The sequence below is a fragment of the Nannospalax galili genome, unplaced genomic scaffold (assembly GCF_000622305.1).
Source record: "Nannospalax galili isolate Female #2095 unplaced genomic scaffold, S.galili_v1.0 scaffold874, whole genome shotgun sequence".
Classification (NCBI taxonomy): domain Eukaryota; kingdom Metazoa; phylum Chordata; class Mammalia; order Rodentia; family Spalacidae; genus Nannospalax; species Nannospalax galili.
Genome location: NW_008334302.1, coordinates 598492 through 621210, shown reverse-complemented (window position 1 = coordinate 621210; position 22719 = coordinate 598492). Strand labels below are relative to the sequence as shown.

The 22719-nt window shown below is 39.2% G+C and overlaps 1 protein-coding gene across 1 annotated transcript in view; it reads left to right on the top strand.

Moving 5' to 3' along the window:
* The window catches only part of Kcnip4 (potassium voltage-gated channel interacting protein 4), a gene marked incomplete at its 5' end in the record, with an annotated part of 143700 nt that overhangs the window by 114296 nt on the left and 6685 nt on the right, over nucleotides 1–22719 (top strand). Inside the window, 2 exon segments of the mRNA XM_017797199.2 lie at nucleotides 8266–8336; nucleotides 20700–20807. Coding sequence (XP_017652688.1) covers nucleotides 8266–8336; nucleotides 20700–20807 — 179 coding nt within the window.

Sequence of the window (22719 nt, the reverse complement as noted above, 5' to 3'; positions counted from 1 at the left end):
AAAAAAAAAGAAATGTGAGTTTTACCCTTGTGATGAAGCACAGGGTAAAAAGTTAGGAGTTAAAGTAGTTGAAATAGCTAGATCTGTGCTTCACATACTACTGATAGATGCTCAGATTAATTTGAAGTAGGCGATAGTGAAGACAATGAGACTAATTAGGTTATTTCAAGTAAAACAATTTAAGCAGGAATGGAGAAGTGGGGAGAGGGCAGAGAGGGGAGAGGAGAGAGAGAGATGCTGACCAAAATTGTGATAAGCACCAGGTAATATCCTACAGGAGAAGTTGGGGCTTAATGATCTTAACTTTGGACAAATTACATTTGAAACATCTGTGAGCATTCAGTATCAACAAGAACTTAATAGAAATCTGAGTCTCAGAAGAAAAATCAGAGAAATTGACAGAGACATGCAGATTATTAACTACAAAGTGATGAGAAAATCCATGATGCAGATAAGGTTGCTTGAAGCAGTATATACACACGCCTGATGGATAAATCCATGGTGTGGGTGAAGTAACTCGGACGAGTACATTCACACAAAGCGGTGAGTCCCGTGAACCAAGCAGGAAAGTCAGCACTCATGTTAAGGACCTTAAGAAAGAAGAAAGAATTCATGAAGGCGAAGAATGGACAACCAAAGATTGTGGCAATAAATCCAAGGAAAACTGAGTTCAGAAGTCAAGAGACTATAGACATTAAGGTATGTTGTCAGGAGGTCGGGAAGGTATCTTTAGGGTATGGCAACATGGAAGCCATTGTTGAGTTTGATCAGAACAACTTTTAACAAGGGGGTAAGGCACAGATGGGAGCCAAATTGCAGAGGCTGATGGGCTAAATGGGAACTATGAAAACAGCCAGTGGAGATGGCATTGGCAAGAAGAGGGAGGCAGTTTGGAGGAAGCAGAAGTCAGTGCAGGCAGACACAGGCAGAGCTTAGTTTTTAAACATAGGAATGGCAGGAACAAGTTTCCATGCAGAGAAAGATCTTGGAAAGAGAGAAATTTAGTAGCTTAATTCAGGGACTTGATAACAAATAGATTTCAAATCTCAAGAGGATGGTGATGGGATAGAGGCTAGTGAAGGCATCAACTGGAGTCTAGGATGGAAAGAAGAGGTAGCATTTCATCTTAGCTTTGTTGAGTCAACATAGGAGGCAACGTTTCCACCATTCTGTAGTTGTGGCCAGAGTAGACTTTGCCATTTACCTGGGCAGCACATTTCAAAGGCACTTAACAAGAGCCACCATCATCTGCCACAATAACTTCAGTATGAGAACTGGCCTCTCTGATACACTTTCCCCAACCCACTGTCAATTCTCAAAATGAGTCAAAATAATCCTGTTAAAATGAGCATGTCATTCTCCCATCAAAAACCTTCCATCATATCAGAATATAAAAAACAACTTGTGTCCAGCAAGTAAGTTATGGCCACTGACATCACTGATGTCATATTCATTCTCATTCCTCTCTCTCTCTCTCTCTCTCTCTCTCTCTCTCTCTCTATCTCTCTATCCTCTCTCTCTTTCTCCTTTATCATTCCCAAATCTCTCTATGATTCATTCCATTCCATTCATTGTGCCACCTTTGATAGTCAGCCTAAACAGCAGTCATGTTAGTGCTTCGGGGACCTTGAACTTGTTAGTGCCTGCCTGTTCCTGGGATTCACTTCTCCCTGGTATGCACCCCTAAGTCTTAGCACCTTTGCCTTAAATTCCATCTTCTCAGTAAGGCTTTCCCTGTCTGCTTCACCTTAAAACACAACCCTGAGACATTCCCCCGTGCCTTCCTTCTGCCTTTTTATTTCTATCTTTCAAAACCACTTAATGCATATTTTATTTTTTATTGTTTACTGTTTTTCATACCATTGGAAAATGAAACCCAAAGAAGTGTGGATACAACTGCTGTAGCCACAGAATGTTGAACAGTGACTATCAAGAAACAGCGCTTGATAAGAATTGATTGCAAAGGAATACTGGCACTGAAAGAGAGGGTGAGGGCACTCATCACACATGGTGGCTAGTATCTGGACTGTTATCTGTGATGCTCATCTGGAAAGTATCCAGCACTAAATATTAGTTGTTTCATGTGAAAATTACCTTCTCTTTGGTGTATGATCTATTTTGTTCTAGGTATTTCATTGATTTTAAGACAACTCTATGAATTTTCCACCAAAAAAGAGAATGTTATTAAAGATGATCTTTTAAAACAATTAAAATTATGATAAAACAAAGGAATCTTTATTATTAGGCATACACTGTGGATGATAACTCCTCTGCCCTACATCATGACTACAGCACACAGATCTATAGGAGGTCTATAGGAGATAGGCAGCTATTGGTTATAATATCTCATGCAATGATGGTAATAAGCCCATTTTCTGGACTAATGAAAGAATAATTTGGGAAAGTAACTTACAGATAGAGGGGTTGTCTAACATATAAGACCCCAAATTTGATCTCCAACATGGAAAAGTTAGAGAAAATAATCAGAGGGCGATTTAAGTATTATTTGATCACTTCGTATAATTCTAAATTACTTAAAATTTCACAATTTTAAAAAAAAATCATATGTACTATCTGAGTATCTGGCAACACAGAGAGAAGTATAGATATCAAAGCAATCACACAGATGGAAATTTTTGTTATTTTTTATTGTTTTAATCAAAGTTATTACATGCTACATATTAGGTAGTGCTCCACATTAAAATGCTAACATTGTTTGAAAAAAAAATCTCTGTATTAAAGAATATCTACTTAAACAAATCTACATTGCTAAGGGTTCTTCCCACAGAGCCAAGGGGATTGAGAGGAAAAATTACTTTCTGTCTCTTAAAAATTCTTTGATTATTCATATTAATTGAATGCATAAATCTAAAAGTACTGGGCATCATTGAACAGAATGAGATGTTTCAAAGAATGATGACTTACCATTTAAAAATTAATATTATGAATGCAAATTGCATCTCACAACGATCTCTGCAAAGGGAAAAATGAGGATGAACAGACTCTGATGGCAGGCAGATTCCTGCTGCAGCTGTCTTTGTACTACCACGAATCAAATCATCATTTATTCAGGCTGATGGTCTGAGAGCAACAGGTTTCTTGCATTATAAACAGTAACAATGACATGTCTGTAAATCACCACCTCATCATTGCCTGCATGAATGCTCTGTCTTGTGTACAGAAGACCCTGTGCAATCTGTATTGTGTCAGGTTCTTGGCTCTTCTGGAGGCTTAGTGAGACAGTTTACCAAGCACAACTTGTTTGGTGTTCTGGATGGATGCCAACACAGCTGTATTGACAATAGCATCTTGTTTGCAAAGGGATAGAGCATGCCTAGTATAAGGCAAGGAGAGAGGAAAAAGCTTGATGGCACTGGCTGTGGTATTTCTCCACCTGCCAGAGAAGCACTGAGTGTATAGCACTTAGCATATCAAGCAGTCCACATTTTCAGGAAAGTTGAAAGTTTCTGGACTATTCTTGCTTTTTCATATGAATTTTACACTCACTTTGACTATACTAGTTACCCAATTAACAGCTATTAAAGAAATGAGTGAGGGGCTGGAGAGATAGCTCAGTGGTTAAGAACACTAACTGTTCTTTCAGAAGACCTGAGATCGAATCCCAGCACCCACATGGCAGCTAACAACTATCCATAACTCCAGTTCCAGGGGATCTGACAGCCTCTTCTGACGTCCATGGGCATTGCACGACACATGCAGGCAATATAAGCATACACATAAAATAAAAATAATATTTTTTTAATTTAAAAAAGAGAAATGAGCTTAAGTCAAGAAAATACATCTACAAATATTCTTTGGGCATCCATTGTATATGAAACACTTGAAAAACATAGTTGACTTCCGTGGACATAGAGATTAAATTAACTTTTAAAAGTATTCACCAAACTCTACCTGTTGTGCGCCTCTCTCGTTCTAGTATAATGCATAATAATTTTTAAGTACAATTCAAGAGGATAGTAGAGAGCTGGGCGTTGTATTTTTGCTCTTGTTTTGAAGGATGGGGTATGCAGAGCCTAGAGCCCTGCACAGGCTAAATATATATACTGCACTGGATTCACCGCAGTCATAGAGGACTTACTGAGAGATTACTGTTCATGTATATAAATCTGCCTTACTAGAGTAACAATACCATGAATTGAGTGATCAAACACATTAAGTAACTTCCATACCCTGTGCTTGAATCCACTTAAGTTAGGGTTTAGGATAGAGAAAAAACATCCTCAGGCACTTTGGTTTCATTCCTCAAACCTGAGACCTCGCCATTGCTCAAGGTTCCTGGTATAGTTACTGTGGTGTAGAAATAACTGAGTTGAGAAACCTGGGCTAAGTCAGGAGTCTCAAGTTTGTAGATGAGCTGTCGACAGTGAGTTCTATTAGCGCCGTGTTTTGTTTTTTTTCTAGGCCCCTCTCTGTTCCTTTATAGAATGTGGGAGTCAGGCCAAAGGAAACCGCAGTTTAAAAAGCTGATACTGCAATGTTTTCATTTCGTCACTCATGCTACCATTAAGCAAGGTTTATCTTAGGGCACTAAAGGTGCCTGCACATGTTTTCCACCTTTGTCAAACTGAGACAATATACTAAGTACTAAGATCTCCTACCCCAAGAAACCGTGAGTACCCTGGACAACTATACAGTTTCAAAAGACATTTTCAATTTCATGAGTAAAACAAGAATAGGTTATCTCAGTAGTTACTTGGTGATATAACCAAAGAGGACCAGAGACCATCAAGCTCACAAAGGGAGAACAGAGGTCATTGCTAAACCTTTTAAGCCCTCAGCTGGACTAAAATCTAGTTATCTATCCTATGAGCAATTCGTTTAGAAGCTGAGTCAGCTGAAGCCAGACTATAGAAGACTGTTTTGCACTCAGTTTGCCCCTATGCTGAGCCCAACACCCCAGGGCTCAGGATCCTCCCACCCCAACAAATCTGGTGGCATAACTGCTCTTCTTTAATAATGTTTTGTTGTTTCCAGAAGAAATTAATCAGAATGCTCATTTTCTTTCATGACATAATTCAGCTGGCCTTTACTGTGTAAAAGCGTATATCTAATTAGAACTCCAGTCACCTAGGCACACAAAAGAGACTTCATGAAAATGGGAACTTAGCTAAGTGAAAAAAAAAAAAAAAAGTTAACATTTCTAAATGATTTAATCACATTTTGTTGTTGTTGTTGTTCTTTTTGAGACAGGGTCTCCCTGTAGCCCCAGCTGTAAAGCACTTGAAATAAGAACACAAGAATAATAATAGCTCATATTCTCTGAATATCTAATAGGTTCCTGAGACAATTGTAAAACTTATGTGCAGGAGTCTATCACTTAAATTTCATGATGGTCCTCTGTTGTATATACTAGTACTGTTAACATTTTATGGATGAGGAAACTGAGTCACAGAAATGTCAACTTATTCAAGGTCATGCCATTAATCTTCGGTTCAGTGGTTAAAAGCACTGGCTGCTCTTCCAGAGGACCCAGGTTCAGTTCCCAGCATCCATATGGTAATTTCAGTAGCAGAGGATCTGACGCCCTCTTATGGCCTTCACGGGCTTGCAAGACACTGAATTTAAGTACATGCAGGCCGAACACTCTTATACATAATACTTTTTTGTGGGGCTGGAGAGATGGCTCAGTACTCACAGCACTGGCTGTTCTTGCAGAGGACCAGGGTTTAGTTCCCAGCACTCACATGGCAGCTAACAACTGTCTGTAACTCCAGTTCCAGGGAATCCAACTCCCTCTTCTGGCCTCTGTGAGCATTACACACATGGGTTCACTTACCTACAAGCAGGCAAAACACTCATACATATTAAATAAAATAGATTTGTAATAAGTTGAAATCTCAAACTCAAGCACTCTGATTTTATTAAATGATGAGAAAAAGCTCTCTGTGTGATGAATTTAGGCTGGAAAATTGATTTGACTACTAAGAGAACTGCCAAGGTGCACTCAGAGGAATAAGAAATCCTCTGACACACATCAGTATAAACTTTAAGAGTGTCACAGCCATGTGTCAAGCCTTGAAGTTAGAGAAACACTATTTATTAATCTTTATCATATGCCTATATTATCTTGGTTTAATTTTAAAAGTACCAACATCATCTGAAGTGAGCTATTATTCATGGTGAGTTGTGCTTGGTAAGGTAGAGATACTTACCTTGATGGTCTGAACAGGGTAACAAGAGACTCTCTTAATGAAACTCATTATAAAATATGCAAAACTTCTTTTTTCTCCCCTCTCCTGAAAATAAATGTAACATACCACCTATAAAATACTGTCTCCAAGGGGCCCTAAAGAGTTTAAGAAGTACACAAACAGTACTATTGAGCACAAAACAACTTTGCAAATAAGAATAGGCTGCCAACTCTTGATTACTCTATAATAAGACTTCCCAACAATTACACTAAGTCAATTACAATTAATTCCCTAGTCCCACACCCAAAATTATTTCCTCCTACAAATTACCAATACCACATAGACACTATTGTAGATATACAGGTTTTACATACTGTACAGATCCAATCTGGGTGCCTGGTTTATTCATTAGAAACAAAGTTAATGGGGCTGGGGAGAAGGCTTAGTAGGTAAAATGCTTGTTGCTCAAGCATAAGGAACCGAGTTTAGATCCCAAGCACCAATTTAAAAGTCAGGAGTGGTGGTATGCTCCTGCAACCTCAGTGCTGGGGGAGGAGAACAGAGACAGATGGTTCCCTGGGGCTCACTGGCCAGCTAGCCTAGCTGAAATGGTGATGTCCATGTTCAGTGAGAGACTTGTCTCAAAAACTGAGGTGGAGAATGAACATCGAACTCTGGCCTCTGCGTGGATATGTACCCACAAATGTATCTGTACACATAGGCATACAAGACACACACACACACACACACACACACACACACACACGTTAACAATTCATATATTTAAATCACTACTGCCTCATAGGATATTTTACAAAGAGACATGAGAGGAGCCACCATCATCCTTTTTGAGAAACTGAGGGTACAGTCAGCCTTGAGATCTTGAGATGCACAACCTTCACTAGTGTCAGTGACCAATAACTGGGATAAAATATTCCTTACATAGCTAATGTCCTGGAAAGGCCAGACTCTTCTAGCAGGACATAGAAACTTTTAAAGAGGAGTAATGCTGCTTTCTTTGACTAGACAAGGAAATCCCTCATCACTGCTATTCTGACATGGTTCCTTGGCAGCCTTTTTAAAACAATTCAGAATGTCAAAAATGAATGGAAGTTATGTTAAATCCCAGTAAAAATAAAAGTTAAAAGTCATAAGATAAATTGATGAGACTTTAAACAGAAGATAGAGGGCCAGAACCAAAGATCTAAAAGCTTACAATTTTGAAACAAAAACAAAAGGCTAAAACCCACAAGATGAAACATTTAAAGTAATCATGTAAATTTCATCAAGCATCAAGAACAAAACACTCAAAAAGAAGGCTGAGCATTAAAAAAAGGAAACAGTGACAAACACTTTCAAAATGTAAGGGGGGAAGCTTTGAGATTAGTGAAAAGACAAAGGAAGAAGAAGGAAGGCAGTGGAGGAAGGCAAAGGGGAAGAAAGAAGTAGATTTCAGAGAACTTCCTTATCCTTGGATAGCACTGGGATAAACTGGAGATCCAGTCACCCATAATTATCCCCATTATCCAGAGCCTTGAATCCTTCCCAGGACTCAAGGCAGGGGCTGCCTACTGCATGCAATGGCAAGGAACTGGGAGTCTCAAAGGCCACTCGATCCCCTCCTACTGGGCTACTGTGCCTTGCCACCAGTCAACTTTACTGGCTGTGTGCCCCTGAACCTTCATGTCTCTTCTGCCTGTGTGACTTTCAGCAAATTTCCCAACCTCTCTCTGTCTGAAAAGACTTCTTTGTGTTGTACCATCAAAGTGCTAACAATGGCAGGAGGGTTGATAAAAGCAACTCACCCGTGCATCATTATTCAGGTTCTTGTTGCTTTTCTTATAAATAAGTTTCTGCCAAGCACCAAACAATGTCCAGACATGTCTCTTAATCTTGAATACCACCTATGGGACCATCACTCACCCCGGGTTTTGTAGCAATACCAGAGATCTCATGTGTTGAGATTAATCCTAGCCAGAAGCTCCTGGAGAATGTCTGCCATCAGGGGCTGTGGATCTGCAGCTGCAGGAGGGACAGAGTGCACAGGCTGATGCAGACGGAGCGGCGGGCTACAGAAACACTAACGTATGCTGTTCCCTTTTCAATGTTTCAGACTCGACAACATATGCACATTTTCTGTTCAATGCATTTGATACAGACCACAATGGAGCTGTGAGCTTTGAGGTAAGCTTGAGACTTTTTTATATTTTATTTATTTATTCATCATTTATTTATTTATTGACAGTCTTGTGTAGTCCAGGCTGGCCTTGAACTTCTATTCTTCCTACCCAGATCTGCCCATTTTTGTAAAGCCTGAGAATACTTCCATTTTCCTTACTCAATTGACAAGTAGTTGTTCTTATTTTTGCAACATAGTACAAATTATAACTCACATTTAATGTACTTTCAAATATTTTATATCTGTTCGTACCTGGCTTTCCTCAACAAGGAGAGCAATCCAGAAGAAAAACGATTTGCCTAACATTTACTGTCATTTAACAAGGGCCAGTTACTCTGGCAGGCCTTGGAAATACAAACTCAAGATACCTAAACCCTCCTCTGGAATGCCTAGTAAGCGGTAGACTGGGTCAAGATTTTGAACACAGAAAAAAGGACTGTATTCACCAGCCCCAGAAGTTTTCAATGAAATTAACATTTTCAAGTGAGTCCTAGGAAAAGCATGCAACTAGCAGTATAAAAACATGTACCGGGTATTCACAGAGTGTAGCTACCTGTCTATCATCTATCTCTATCACTCATCTACCAATCTATCTTGATGTATGTTTACTATGGATAGAATGTGATCCATCATGTATTATATCTGGTGTCCAAAAGGTCACCAGTAGTAATATATTTAAATATAGCTATTAGGGGAATAAGTCATGCATAATTTTAACTAGCTTTATCTTTTATTTTTATAAGGAAAACTGTGAGGAAAATCTATTGCTTCTAGATTTGCTTACATTCTGAAAGACTGTGCTTGGTCTCTAGATAGTAGAATTAATCATTATCTTACCTTTTAATTTCGGGATAGACAGTTATCACATAGTGAAAATGATGCAGTTGGGGAGGTACATTTCTATTTTGGGATATGTGAAGGAGATGTAGCTTATATGGATGAACAGAAATTTTGAAAAGGGTCCTGGCTTGGGGCTGGAGAAATGGCTCAGCGGTTAAGAACACTGACTGTTCTTGCAGAAGACCCTGGTTCAAATCCCAGCACCCACATGGCAGCTAACAACTGTCTGTAACTCCAGTTCTAGGGGATCCGACTGCCCCTTCTGACCCCTGTGGGCATTGCACAGCATGGGTACACTGACGTGCATGCAGGCAGTACACTCATATAAACAAAATTAAAAAATAATAAGTTTTTTGAAAAGGGTCGTGAAAAAGTGCAGCTGAAGATGGAATGAGACCATCAGGGAAAGTGAACCAGAAGCAGAAGGGGTCATAGTAGCAAAGCCTTTCTGCTTGGTTTTGTGAATTGTGTCTAGAGGAATTTGTAGAAGCTGGTCAAGGGAATATAGGCTTGAGATGAGAAGCATGAGGTAGAGGCTGAATGGAAACTACAGCTCTGTAAATAAAAAAAAGTATCTGTAGATCTTGTGGAAGACAGAACATAAGTGTGCAAGCCGGGAGGAAGGGTTGAAGGAAGCAGGGTGTGAGGGCAGGCTGCCTACTAAAGAGGATGAGGAGCTAAGGAGCCCTAGAGGAAATCTTAATAGGACTATACAGTCCTAGAAACAGGGAGTGCAATTAGAAGCTACTATTCCAGATAGGAGTTGATGAAAGACTGGAGTGCAGTAAAGGCCTTGGAGATTCAAGGGGAGACAAATTCAAATTTATTAAGCATGAGTTTGACATAATTGTAACCATCTGTCATGCCTAAGAAGGAGGATCCATAATATGGGCATTAGAGCAGCACTCTCAGTACAAGGCTGCCTGGAGTCAGGGTGAAGGAAGGAAGTGTGGAGCCTTGTGAGATACCAGTCAAATGTCCCAGGATAGAATTCCCAGGGGCAATTCTGTACCTGTGCCTCCTCAAGTGTACTCTGCCTCATGCAGGCCTCAGGGAACAGGTATGAAGATTCTAGATCAGGAATCTCAAATGTCACCTCATAAAGCTTAACTAAGCATTATCCTGAGAAAGGAAGGGCAGAAGTTAGTAACAATTGAGGACGTATGAACCAAAAAGGTAGGGCGGAGTGACCAGGATTGTCCTGGGTGTAGAAACAGCAGTAACTGCATCAAAGGGAAAGTGCAATTGTGCCCTAACTCTCCTGTAAAAAGACTTCCCCAGCAAAATATCCTATTCCATTTGCAATAATTTACCCATAAAGTTAATTCTAGCATAGCCATAATATACCTGTAGAAGTCAAAGGTTGTAATTCACCTAATAAAAAAGTTAGTCACAGAAAATAACAGAGTCAAAAATTACTAGTGATTTCATTTCTTGAAACAAATTGGAGTATCAGAAATATGCTATCAGTTTGTCTTAGTGAAGAGGGGAAAAAAGAGTGTCCCCTAGAGGGTTCTTACTCTCATTTATAAAAGAATTTAAGAGTGGACCCAAATGGGAGCTTTTAGAACTATTTTACTAGAATTTTAAGGAAAATCCTCAGAGCAGTAATCTCACTAGCTGCCTTGAGGAGGAAAATGGTGGGGAGAAGGAAAGAAATCAGTGAAGCCATGTGGGTTTAGAGCCTGCGTGGGGGTCAGACATGTGGCTGACTGGCAGGCACATGGCTGGGAGAGGAAGCTTTAAAGGAAAAGTAAAGAAATACAAGATGCGAGGGGCATCCCAAGGCACTAGAGAAAGCATGTTTAGAAAAGGGACATGAAGAAGAAAAGGAAAGACTACGTTTTTCTGAAGAATTCAGAAAAGCGTGAAGACTCATAGAGACCTACAAGTTGCTGGGTCCAGAAGATCTGTGCTGTGAGGGGGGATTCCAGGCAGGAAAAGTTCACTATCTCATTAACACACTAGGTATTCCACCCATCTATTTAGCATGACTTAAGGTGAGCCTGCCTTTCCAGGGGTGGTCCAATGACCAGGTGATTGACCAGTAAAACTGGTCAGGTAGGTCTTCCAATAGGTAATTTTATAGTCTTGGCCTATTAAACTTATAGAGCCATTTGCTACTATAACAATAGGACCTTGTGTTCATTTTGCATGTACACTTAGTCTGCTATTAATAACATGGTTTTATGCATAACAATACTTCTATAGTATTTATGTAAAACGTCCGTAATTATTATTAACATTGATTATAATTTGTAAGTTAATTGTGACAGTTATATATGATGTGTATATTAGTGTAGTGCCTTTCCTTTGAACTGAAAAGTAATGTCAAAGCTCATAAATGTTACTAAATACTGAACCAAAATCAAATTTTAAACTATGCTACTGCAATTATATTTCTAAATTAATTAGCTACCTGGAAGGTATCTAGAAGACAAAAATGGCTTGAGAAGGAACATATTTTTAGCAGCAACAGCATGCTGAGAGACACAGCACAGAGACAATCTTGATTCTTAAATAAACGGAAATGGAATTTTCCATCTAGCTTGTTTAAAGGTGAAGGACAGAACAAATAAGCCTGGAGGGACTTGGCTTTAGCTGTGATTGGATCTAATCCCCATCTTGCCACCAAGTAGCTGTGGGACTTTTGACTTAATATTTAAACCCTCTAGGCCTTAATTTCCTATCAGTCAAATATCAGCAGAAAGGTAACGTCACAGGTCAACAAAGCAACAGGAAAGTAGTAATGGCAGTAGTGGGTTTGGATCTGAGCCTGGCACTGAATACAAGCTCAATATTTATTATATTTTACCTACAGCATTTATTACTTCAAGAATTTTTCTAATAATGTAATTAATTCTGGCATTTGTCATATTACACAGTCAACTAGTATCTTCAAACATGTTCAAGCAAGGGCTAGATGACTGCTCTGTGATATTATGAAAGATTTGTATCTTATTATAATAAGCATTTACTGTATTAAGGACTTAAATTTTCATTAGCAATGATATAGTAGTAACGCATAATAATGCCAACTGATTTGCTTGTTTAGCGTGTATTATTAGAGGCCTTGTGTTGAGTTAATTATAAAATACTAATTTATATAACCCTTCTAGGTATTATGATTATCTCCTTTTAGCAAATAAAAAAAAAAAAAAAGGTTGTTGCAAAGTTAGGCATTCTGGATAGTCACACAGACTGTAGCAAACCCAATATTCAACTTCAGGCGATCTTGCCCCAGACAGGGTGGACATACATATAGGCGTCCAATTCCCTTTATATTTCCACCCCACCATGTCAGAGATGGCTGAATTTGGTATTTAAGAGTCTTCATACTTTAAATTTCTAATAACATAGATAATAGATGATTAGACAGTATAATATAGTGTATTACAATATATAATGTATTGCGTATATAATATAGTGTAAGTGTATGCATAACATTAATGTCTTTAGCAGAGTCTACACTAAACTGCAATCAAATTTGTAATATTTTTGCAACAAAATATGATTAAGGACAAGACTGATAGTGGCTATTGAACTTAATGGTAATTTATGTACACAATGATCCCATGTTTAGGCCGTTTCCAGCCTCTCCTGCACTTAGGTGGGGTATGACTAAGGTTTTCTCCACAGAAAGTTGTAGAAGTAACTTTTCCATCCATTCTCATCTGTAGAAATTGTAAAATCAAATATTCCAGAAGACTTTGTAACTTAGTGGAAGCGGCCTGGGTAGTTAGATGACCAGAGTCCTCTTCGCACCATATTATTAATGAAAATAAGCTTTTATTGTGCAGTGTCCTCTTTTTAACATATAAGAGGATGAGGGTGGGGGGCTGGAGAGATGGCTCACCGGTTAAGAACAATGGCTGATCTTGCAGAGGATCTGGTTTTGGTCCTAGTATCCACATGTTAGCTAAAAAACATTCCTAACTCCAATTCCAGGGGAATTCTATGCTCTCTTCCAGTCTTCATGGGCTTTGCACACATGGGTGCACTTATATACATGCAGGCAAGCATTCATGTATGTAAGAAATAATAAATAAATAATATAAATTTTTATTTTATTTTTATTTATTTTATATGCAGGTGAATACATAGATGGTAAATAGTAGATACATGATAGATGATAGATAGATAGATAGATAGATAGATAGATAGATAGATGATAGATAGAGAGATAGAGAGATAGATAGATAGATAGATAGATAGATGATAGATTGATAGATAGAGAGATAGAGAGATTAAAAATTATATAGGTAGATAGATAGATAGATAGATGATAGATAGATAGATAGATAGATAGATAGATAGATAGATAGATAGATAGATATAGTTTTGTGTCAGTTTAGTTCAGCTTTGGCACGAGAATTCACCAAAATAAGTTTCATCAATAACATTCACCATCTCTCCCGTCTTCCCAACATATAGCTTTTAAGTTCATAATTTTTAAATAAATCACTGATAGAAAAATGAAAGACTTATACTCTTGCTATATATGAGAGTCAATGAACCAAAACCTTAGAAAGGCTGACTATCCAAATTCATTTAGATAAGAAAATGGGCATCGGAATTGAATCTTAACTGGCTCTAACAAAGTCTGTAACACCTCTTGTCTTGATCAGCAGCCAGCAAACTTTCCTGTAAAGGACCAAATATTTTTTATTTTGCAGGTGAGATAGCCCATTGTAGGTGATTTTCCATTTTACCACCTTCAGGAGAATGTAGACTCCTGAGAATTTCTCAGATTGCTTATGTTATTGAGGCTGAGTTAAAATGCTCTAGCTGTGCTGGACGTGGTGGTGCATGCCTTTAATCCCAGCACTTGGGAGGCAGAGGCAGGCAGATCTCTGTGAATTCAAGGCCAGCCTGGTCTACATAGTGAGTTCCTGGACAGCGGGGGCTACAGGGAGACCCTGCATCAAAAAAAAAAAAAAAAAAAAAGTTCTATCGATCAAAATAACTCTGGAATAGGCACAACTGCTGCTACTACAGGTAACTGATGACAGCAGAGCTGCCCGGAAATGCCACTTAAGGACAATTCAGTTCACAGGGAAAATAACATGAGCTGCACCCCAGGAGTTATGTCCTGGAGGCATTACCTTGTCCAAAGGTTTGTCATTCACAGTACTCATAAAAAAATGGTTTTATACAAATATCGGTTAAGGTTACGGGAAAAGTCTTTATGTGTCACTTTGTTAAATCAGATATTTTTTATTTTCTTTTGAAATGTTAGGGAGAATTATTTTAAGCAATGTTTTCAATTGGTACAGAATTCCATTTGCATCAAATTTATTAATCTTTGAGTTTAATTCTTACACACACATACACATGCATGTGCACACACACCTAAGCAAAACCTAAGTTTGGCAAAGTAACTCAAAGCTGTAAATCTGGGATTCACTCACAATATTCTGGGGTCCAAAAGCTTTTGGCACCTCCACTTCTCTGACTCTGCTGCCCACAGCACACACAGTTCATCTTGCAGGCCCAGGCCTGCTCCATGCTATACCTGCCGCTGCTCTTAGTGGTTATCCCACGGTCCTGGCATCTCTGAAAAGCTGGGTTCTCCACTGAAACTGCACCCTCAGCAATGGGCTCTTCTGGCCACTCAGGGTGCAACATCTCAGATTTTCTCTATGATCCCTTCAACTGAGGCTACACTTTCAAGAATAGCTTTTCCTAGCCTCTCAGAATGCAAAGCCTCAGCTGCTCTCTGTGACCCCCTTCATGCTTTCAACACCAAGAACATGCAGAAGACTTTACACATTACCAAGTCCTGCTTCCAACTTGAGATGGAGGCTTGGGACCTCTCTGGTCCATAGCTTCTGTATGCTGACCCTGAGGAAATACTTCCCAGAAGATTTTGCCACAGTGATGCTGGTCTTTTGTTACAGCTGATTTTTCAGGCCCAGCTAACCACCATCAATTGTCCCAGTAAAACAAAAGTTTCAGTTCAGTGGTTCTGGTATCTTCTTAATTATAGCTGATTCTTCATCCCCAGTTGATCAGAAACTACAGAGTCTCAATTCAAGATATCACACAAACAGCCCTGATAGTTTCTTTGAAGCTTCACAAACCAGGCCTATATTGTCCACAACTCTTTCAACATAACTGTTTCAAGCTCCACAGCAACAAACTCTAAGTGCTCAATGATTTTTCCATCCCAAAGTTCCAAACGCTTCCACAGTCCTCTGCAAAACACCAAGGTTAGGTCTGTCACAGCAATATCCCACTTCTGGTACCAATGTCTGTTCTAGTCTGCCTTCCATTGCTATGACAAAACACTCTAATCAATATCAACTTGGGGAGGAAAGGGTTTACTCAGCTTACATCTCCCAGGTCACAGTTCATCAGAGACCCCAAGGTAGGAACTCAGGGAAGGAACCTGGAGGCAGGAGCTGAAGCACAGGCCATGGAGGAACGCTGCTTACTGGCTTGCTCCCCTGACCTGTGCTCAGCCTGCTTTCTTATACAATACAGAACAACCTGCCTGGGTGGCATCACCCACAGTGGGCTGGGCCCTCCCCCATCATTCAACAGTCAAGAAGATGCACCATAGACATGGCTTCTCTACCCAGGTGTGTCAAATTGATAATTAAAGCTATCCAGCACATCCACCAAGGCTACTATGCACCAAACACCCTTCAGGATCCTAGAAAGGATACAGGGAACAAAACCGATAAAAATGCTTGCCCTGTTGAAGGTTGCATTCCCTCATGTTCTTGACTAATTTCTAAAGATCCCACCTGTTCTCACTGAGAAAGTCCCTTGGGCCTCATTCATAGACTGTTGACTTCCAAGGACTGGGATCATGTTACATGTGGTCTATCCATTGCTTGTTACCCTGTCATCAAGTCAAGAGGGAGGCAGAGGCCTTCATAGACAATGAAATATGGGAAACAGAAGATCATTACAAGACACGAGAAATATATACAATAAGTATTTCTATTTATTCCCATGGCTGGAAGACCAATCTCCCTTAAAGCATTTAAAAATAATCTTTTATTTTTATAGACCTGTTTTAAGAAAACTGCAGATAGCACATGCTATTTTCTGTTTTACCATAGATTAATAGAGTACACTTGTTCAGTTTATGAGTTAATATGAGCACATCACTTGTAGGAATGACTGTTATTAATGGACATAGTCTGGACTAATGATTTTAACTCCAGAAAAACCATATGCTCTTAAGTCTGATTACCTGGATGTCTCCTTGGTAACCTCAGTTTGATACTCCACCCAAAATGATAATGAATAAATGTGGGTATGCTTATCAAGGAGCTGCAAGCGATGATGCACCCACTCACCTCCGCTGGGAGCACTGGAGATTTGGAAAGGACTCTAAATGAATGAGATACTAGGGATGAAAAGAGTGATGTCTATTTGGCTCAGGGTGCAGTTGAACTTGTACTGTCCTAATGAAGCTGGAGAAACCATTTTGAATAAATTATGGGCTGGCCTGTCTGAGGATAAAGTGGGAAAAACAGGACTTCAGTGTCAGTTCCATGGGCACAGGGTGAGGACATGGCTTCATCTGCACAGATTCAGGGACGAGAGAGATCCATGGGCACAGTTCTTGGAGACAGAAGATTCTAGTAAATAGCGAGGGGAACTAGTGTCTCCCAAATTCAGGCCCACTCTTAAAAACTTAAGCATCTGTCTATTTAAAATGGCCAGGTGATTATGATATTGTTGCAATTGTAAACGCCACAGTTATTAACTAAATTCCATGTTGTGTTCAGATTTCTTGTTTTTCTCATTTTTCTGACTCTTCGTCCCCATTTAAGTTACATTGCCTTCATCCCTGTCCACATTTAGCCATAGCTAGCATCTCCTTAGATCCTTGTTAGCTGTGACAGTTTCTCAGGCTTCCCTTGTTTTCAACAATCTTAACAGTTTGGGGGAGGTTTTGCTCAGATATTTCGTAGATTGGCCTTTGGTTAGTGTTTGTCTGCAGTTTCATGGTTAAACTGGAGCTCTGAGTTTGGGGACTGAAAACTGCTGAGGCAAAGGACCATTTTACCATACAGGATCAGTACAGGCTTTCATAATGATTTATGACTGTTGACACCAACCTTGATTGTCTGCCTCAAGTAGTTTTTGTCAAGTTTCCTAGTGCAGTGTCTTCCCTTTACAAAACAATTCTTTAAATAGCAATTATGCACCATACACATTTAAGAGTTACAGAATTGGGTTTTAGTTCCTCAATAGCAGAGGATATAACTAATTATTTAGAATTCTTCTGTATGGAGGGTTTGTCCTTACTCCTCTATGAATTAACAAATTCATCCAATACTTATTTATATCAATATGGGCTCATGGGTACTTATTTTTTATCTTGACTCTATTCTTTTGCTCATTTTGACTGACTGCAGCCTTGGGGAACTTCATGTGCTGCTTCTTTTGTCCCTGTTACACACCTCCATTTATGCTGTTACTAAGATTAAGTATATATCCAAAGAGTTCATACAACTGTCTGGCACATGAAAAATGTTTGATGTTAGTAAGGTTGATGGGACCTGGTTAAAATCCATTCAGTCTCCAAGGTGTGAAATCAGTATGTCTGTCTCTGAGTCTGAGATTGTAGTCCTGGACATTTAACTGTTAGAGGGTCTAATCTTATCTTCCAAAAGCTTTTATATCTGTACATATACACAATTGATCCTTTTGACATTTTAGAAGGCCATTTTCTAATTTATTTATGCATATCTATTCATGGAAAGAATTGTGAATTCCTGACATATTTAAATATCCTATTCTACAATGCCACTAGAAAGGAACTGAATCGAGATAGTCTCTACTAGACATCACTCCACAATTCTCTCCTCCCTAGCGAGCAATGGAGACTTAGCACATTTGTATCCTGCTGTCCTACATAACACAGGTTTTAGTTCCAGCCCAAAGGGGAGCCTACAATTTGACTCAGACGTCTGTTTCCATTGCCAGCTCTGCTGTTCTCAGGCTTTGTGCCTTGACTCAGTCTATTTTCCCTGAGCACCGATCTATAAAGACAGCAGTGTACACTCTCTATGCTGTGTGAGGCAGCTGGCATGACCTATCACAAGGGACCTGCTGAACCCAAGGTCCCCCCATAAATCAACAATCTATAGTTATTATTACTATTTAATTTCTGTGTCCTAAGGTTCTTTACCTACTAATTCTGATTCTTCCCTATGAAAATAAAACTAAATTATGAGAAACAGAGAAAATTTTTATTGTAGAGTCATTTGTAGCAAAGAAAATTGTCAAACTAATTTACATACTCAACAATAGGAAATAATGCTGAAATGAGTTATGTTCAAATATTTGAATTGCAGCTACTTTAGGTACTGAAATTAGAGCTCAGTAGCCATAACACTTTAGAGCATTAGTGGAAGAGGGGAAAGAGACAATAATTAACCTCAAGCTCTGGTATGTAACTGTGTAAAATTATGTTTGTATGAATGGGTGTTTGTCTGTGTGTGTAGTGGGTTACCATTTAAAATGCAATTCTTTATTGTGGATTGTGGTTCAAAATGTTCAGGTCCTTGATTGATAAATGAGAAGTCATAATGACTAATGCTCCTGATAAAATAACCTGCACCAAGATACTGACTAAAGGCTTGTCAGATGAAAAAATGTTCACTATTGAACAAGACCAGATTGTTAGCAACTCAGACCTTGTTCTGTAGGGCTCAGAGAATGATCTAAAATATCCATACTTTGGGTTTTGAATGAGTGGATTTATTATAAGTGTATAGTAAGCCAATGTAAAATAATAAATAACAGTAGATAGATGATAGAGATTGGTAGGCAGACAGACATAATCTTAATATCAAGTTGGGCTCTCAAAACATCAACTGGGGAAGCCTCTTTAAGGCAGTCAACTGGAGTTCCCAACAGAGGAGAGTGTACCCATGAGTGAGGCTTTCAAGTAAATGAACAAATAACAGCAGGAATGTGACATCATCACATCAAAGTCTTGCAGCAAAAATCAACTGGCAAGTTGAGGTAATCAGTTAGATTCCAACTGAGCTTTCTCCTCAGGAATGAGCTTCCCTTGGTTGAACTTTTGGATTCTTTTTCCCACTGTAGACATTTTTCTATCATGAGATAAACAATAGTAATCTCTAATTTTTTTAATTTATTTTAATTTTATGTGTATGAGTGTATTGCCTGCATATATGTGAGTGCACCCGTGTCATGCAATGCCACGGAGGTCAGAAGAGGGCGTTGGATTTCCCCTGGAACTGGAGTTAATGACGGTTTGTAGCCGCCATGTGGGTGCTGGGAATCGAACCCAGGTCCTCTGCAAGAGCAGACAGTGCTCTTAACTGCTGAGCCATCTCTCCAGCCCCATTTGACTTCTAATTAAAGAATATAATTGGGGATGCCTTAGCACTGACTGAAAGGAACTGAATAGAGATAGTCTCTACTAGACATCTTGCAGAGGACCCAGGTTCGATTCCCAGTACCCACAAGGTGGCTAACAGCCTTCTGTAATTCCACTTCCAGGGGAATCCGATGCTCTCTTCTGACCACAGGCATTGCACAACACAGGTACACTTACATACATGCAGGCAATACACTCACACACACACAAAATTAAAAACAAATAAAATTTTTAAAAAAGAATACAGTTGATCTGCCTCTTACAGAGACCCTGCATTTTTTTTTTATTAGTCGATGTTTTTCTTTTTCTTTTTCTTTTTTTTGTGCGTGTTTTATGTATATATGTTTGTGCCTATGGATGGGAATGTGGTGGTCAAAAGTTGACACTGGCTGTCTTCCCTCTCTACTTTGGTTTTTGGAAGTCTCTCACTGAACCTGGAGCTCGCCATTTCCCTGGGACAGTAAGCCCTGGTGATTCTCCTTGTCTCTGTTTCCCCTCTCTCAGCACTAAGGTTACAGATGTGTGCTACCACACACCGGTGCTGGGAATCCTAACTCAGTTCCTCCTCCTCTTCACCCACTGGGCCATCCCCTCAGTCCATGTGGCATGTGGATCTTTTTCATAGGAAATACGCTATGTGCTTTTTATTGATTATTTATTATAATATTGATAGAGTATATTTAGAAAGGACAGCACTCCAGAGACTATAAGTGGGAAAGTAAGCAGGGAAAGGCATATGCTCCAAAAGTTGTGTTTATATTTTAACTGCACAGTATTATTAGTCTTTTTGGTAAATTATATACATTTGTACTGGAAAGCCAATTATCACCTATCAGGTAGGGTGTGTGTGTGTGTGTGTGTGTGTGTGTGTGTGTGTGTGTGTGTGTTTCTTCTGTCTGAGTAGTCTCGCATAATGTTGCAATTTCCAGTACTGTGGTTAATGTTAATTTACCTCAGTTTCTAATTAGAAGATAAAATGTTAAAGGTTAGAACGTGGTTCATGCTGCTCATGAAGAATTCTAAGAAACTGAAAACTAAAACACACATTACTAATTTTACTAAAGTGTTTGAAATCCAGAGGGTTGTTACTTTTGCTTGCATCATTTAGGAGGGAATTTAAGTGCTAAAATCTACTTTTACTGCTTTTCAGGATTTCATCAAAGGTCTTTCCATTTTGCTCCGAGGGACAGTACAAGAAAAACTCAACTGGGCATTTAATCTGTACGACATAAATAAGGATGGCTACATCAGTAAAGAAGTAAGGGGAGCCACACATCTGAGCTCTGCACTGGTTTTGCTGCTTCAAAATGTTAAACAATTTCAATTATTAATTTGAAAATCACATTTTAAGAAATCCCAAATATTTTATGTAATGGTGGTAGAAAGAGGATATATTGAAACTAAAAAAAAAGAAAAATGGAATGAATAGGACTAGTTTGCTATAAACCTCCAAAAACAACAAATAACACATCAAGATTGTGTATCTTTTTCTCTACTGGTGATACATGGTACAAAAGCAGGTGTCCTTGAGCATGATGGAGGCTTTCCAGTCAGGTAAACTATGTGGTTTGCAGAAATTCAAGCTCAGAGAGCTAGGGTCCCAGAAAATCAGCAGCTACCAAAGCCTCCTGGCCCAGTGGCTTCCAAGTCCTTTGTCTCAAAAATTCAAAAATGTATTTCACAGTGGAGAGGAACGATGAGGTTTTAGAAAGGAGCTTATTATAGTTGGACAAGTGGGAGTTTAAGAGAAAAGGAAGGAAACATGGCCTCTTTATAGCAGGTGTGGGTCCCAAGAAATGGTTTGCCAACAAGAGTCATTGTCTAGGGGTGAATGAGGCTTTTCTGGGCTGAGATGGGGGAGGTGAGCTGATCAGTCCAGTTGGTATACTCACTGAGGTGTTCATGGGCCACTCCATCCCAGGTGTATGGAATGGAGTTTATACGTGTAGTTCCCAGGCAGTTGCTCTCTGTAGTATAAAAGAAGCAGGATAGAAACAAGGACATTTCTGCTTCTGGTCAAGGTCAAGAATCAAGGTCCCTACCCCTAAAACCGACCAGTTTCTACCTCCTGTTCTCACAACTGGCACTTTCATTAATACTGACAGTGGAATAAAGATTGTTGTTGGAATCAAATTAGAAGTGTACCTAAACCATGTTAGAATGTCTGACCTGAACCCTCCTCCCCAGTACACTCCATATGGAAGTATGCAATTTCACAATCCTGTGGACGGAGTGTGCTGATTTGCTCTGTAGGGATGGATGGAGGCAATGATGGGCTCTTCAAACACATTTGCAGATAGGCTACCCATGAAAGACAATTCACAGAGCATCATAGGGTTTATTAAGCCAATTCAAAATTCAGTGAGAGAAGGAAGTGAGGATGGGTAACCACACTTAGTGCAGGATGCAAATGAGGTTGAAAGAGCTCTGTGCCAGGATCCCAAGCTCACTCCATGTTCATGGCCTGCCTTTCTCTCTGCCTCAGTAGCTTCCTCAGAGTTGAGGTCTGAACACAGGGTCCCAAGAGAAAAGGTACTCAGGACCAATGACGTGAACCTGCCTTAGCAGACACAGAGGCCAGTGTGCAAGGACACCATTGCTTCAATAGTTACCATTGGTTGTTCTTTGAGTAGAGCACACATGGGGTCAGAAAGTGTCACCCACGGGTGCTAAATTAAGACTTCATGAGTAGTTCTGCTGCTCGTATGTATGGTATACTATGATATTCACTGCCTAGATGCCTCAAGAACGTTCAGATCTTAGTCCTTCCCAATTGTATATGCTTTTTTATTTCAGTGTTGGGAATTGAATATAGTATTAATTTTCCATCCTTTTCTGTTTGATACATCCCATTTCTGCCTATGTCTAATAAACATCTATGTTAAAGTCTTTAAAAGTTTCACCTATTTTTACTGCTTTATCATTTACACTGCCTAGATGCCTCAAGAACGTTCAGATCTTAGTCCTTCCCAATTGTATATGCTTTTTTATTTCAGTGTTGGGAATTGAATATAGTATTAATTTTCCATCCTTTTCTGTTTGATACATCCCATTTCTGCCTATGTCTAATAAACATCTATGTTAAAGTCTTTAAAAGTTTCACCTATTTTTACTGCTTTATCATTTACAGCAGAATCTAATACTCTCAAAAATATATTCTGACTAATATA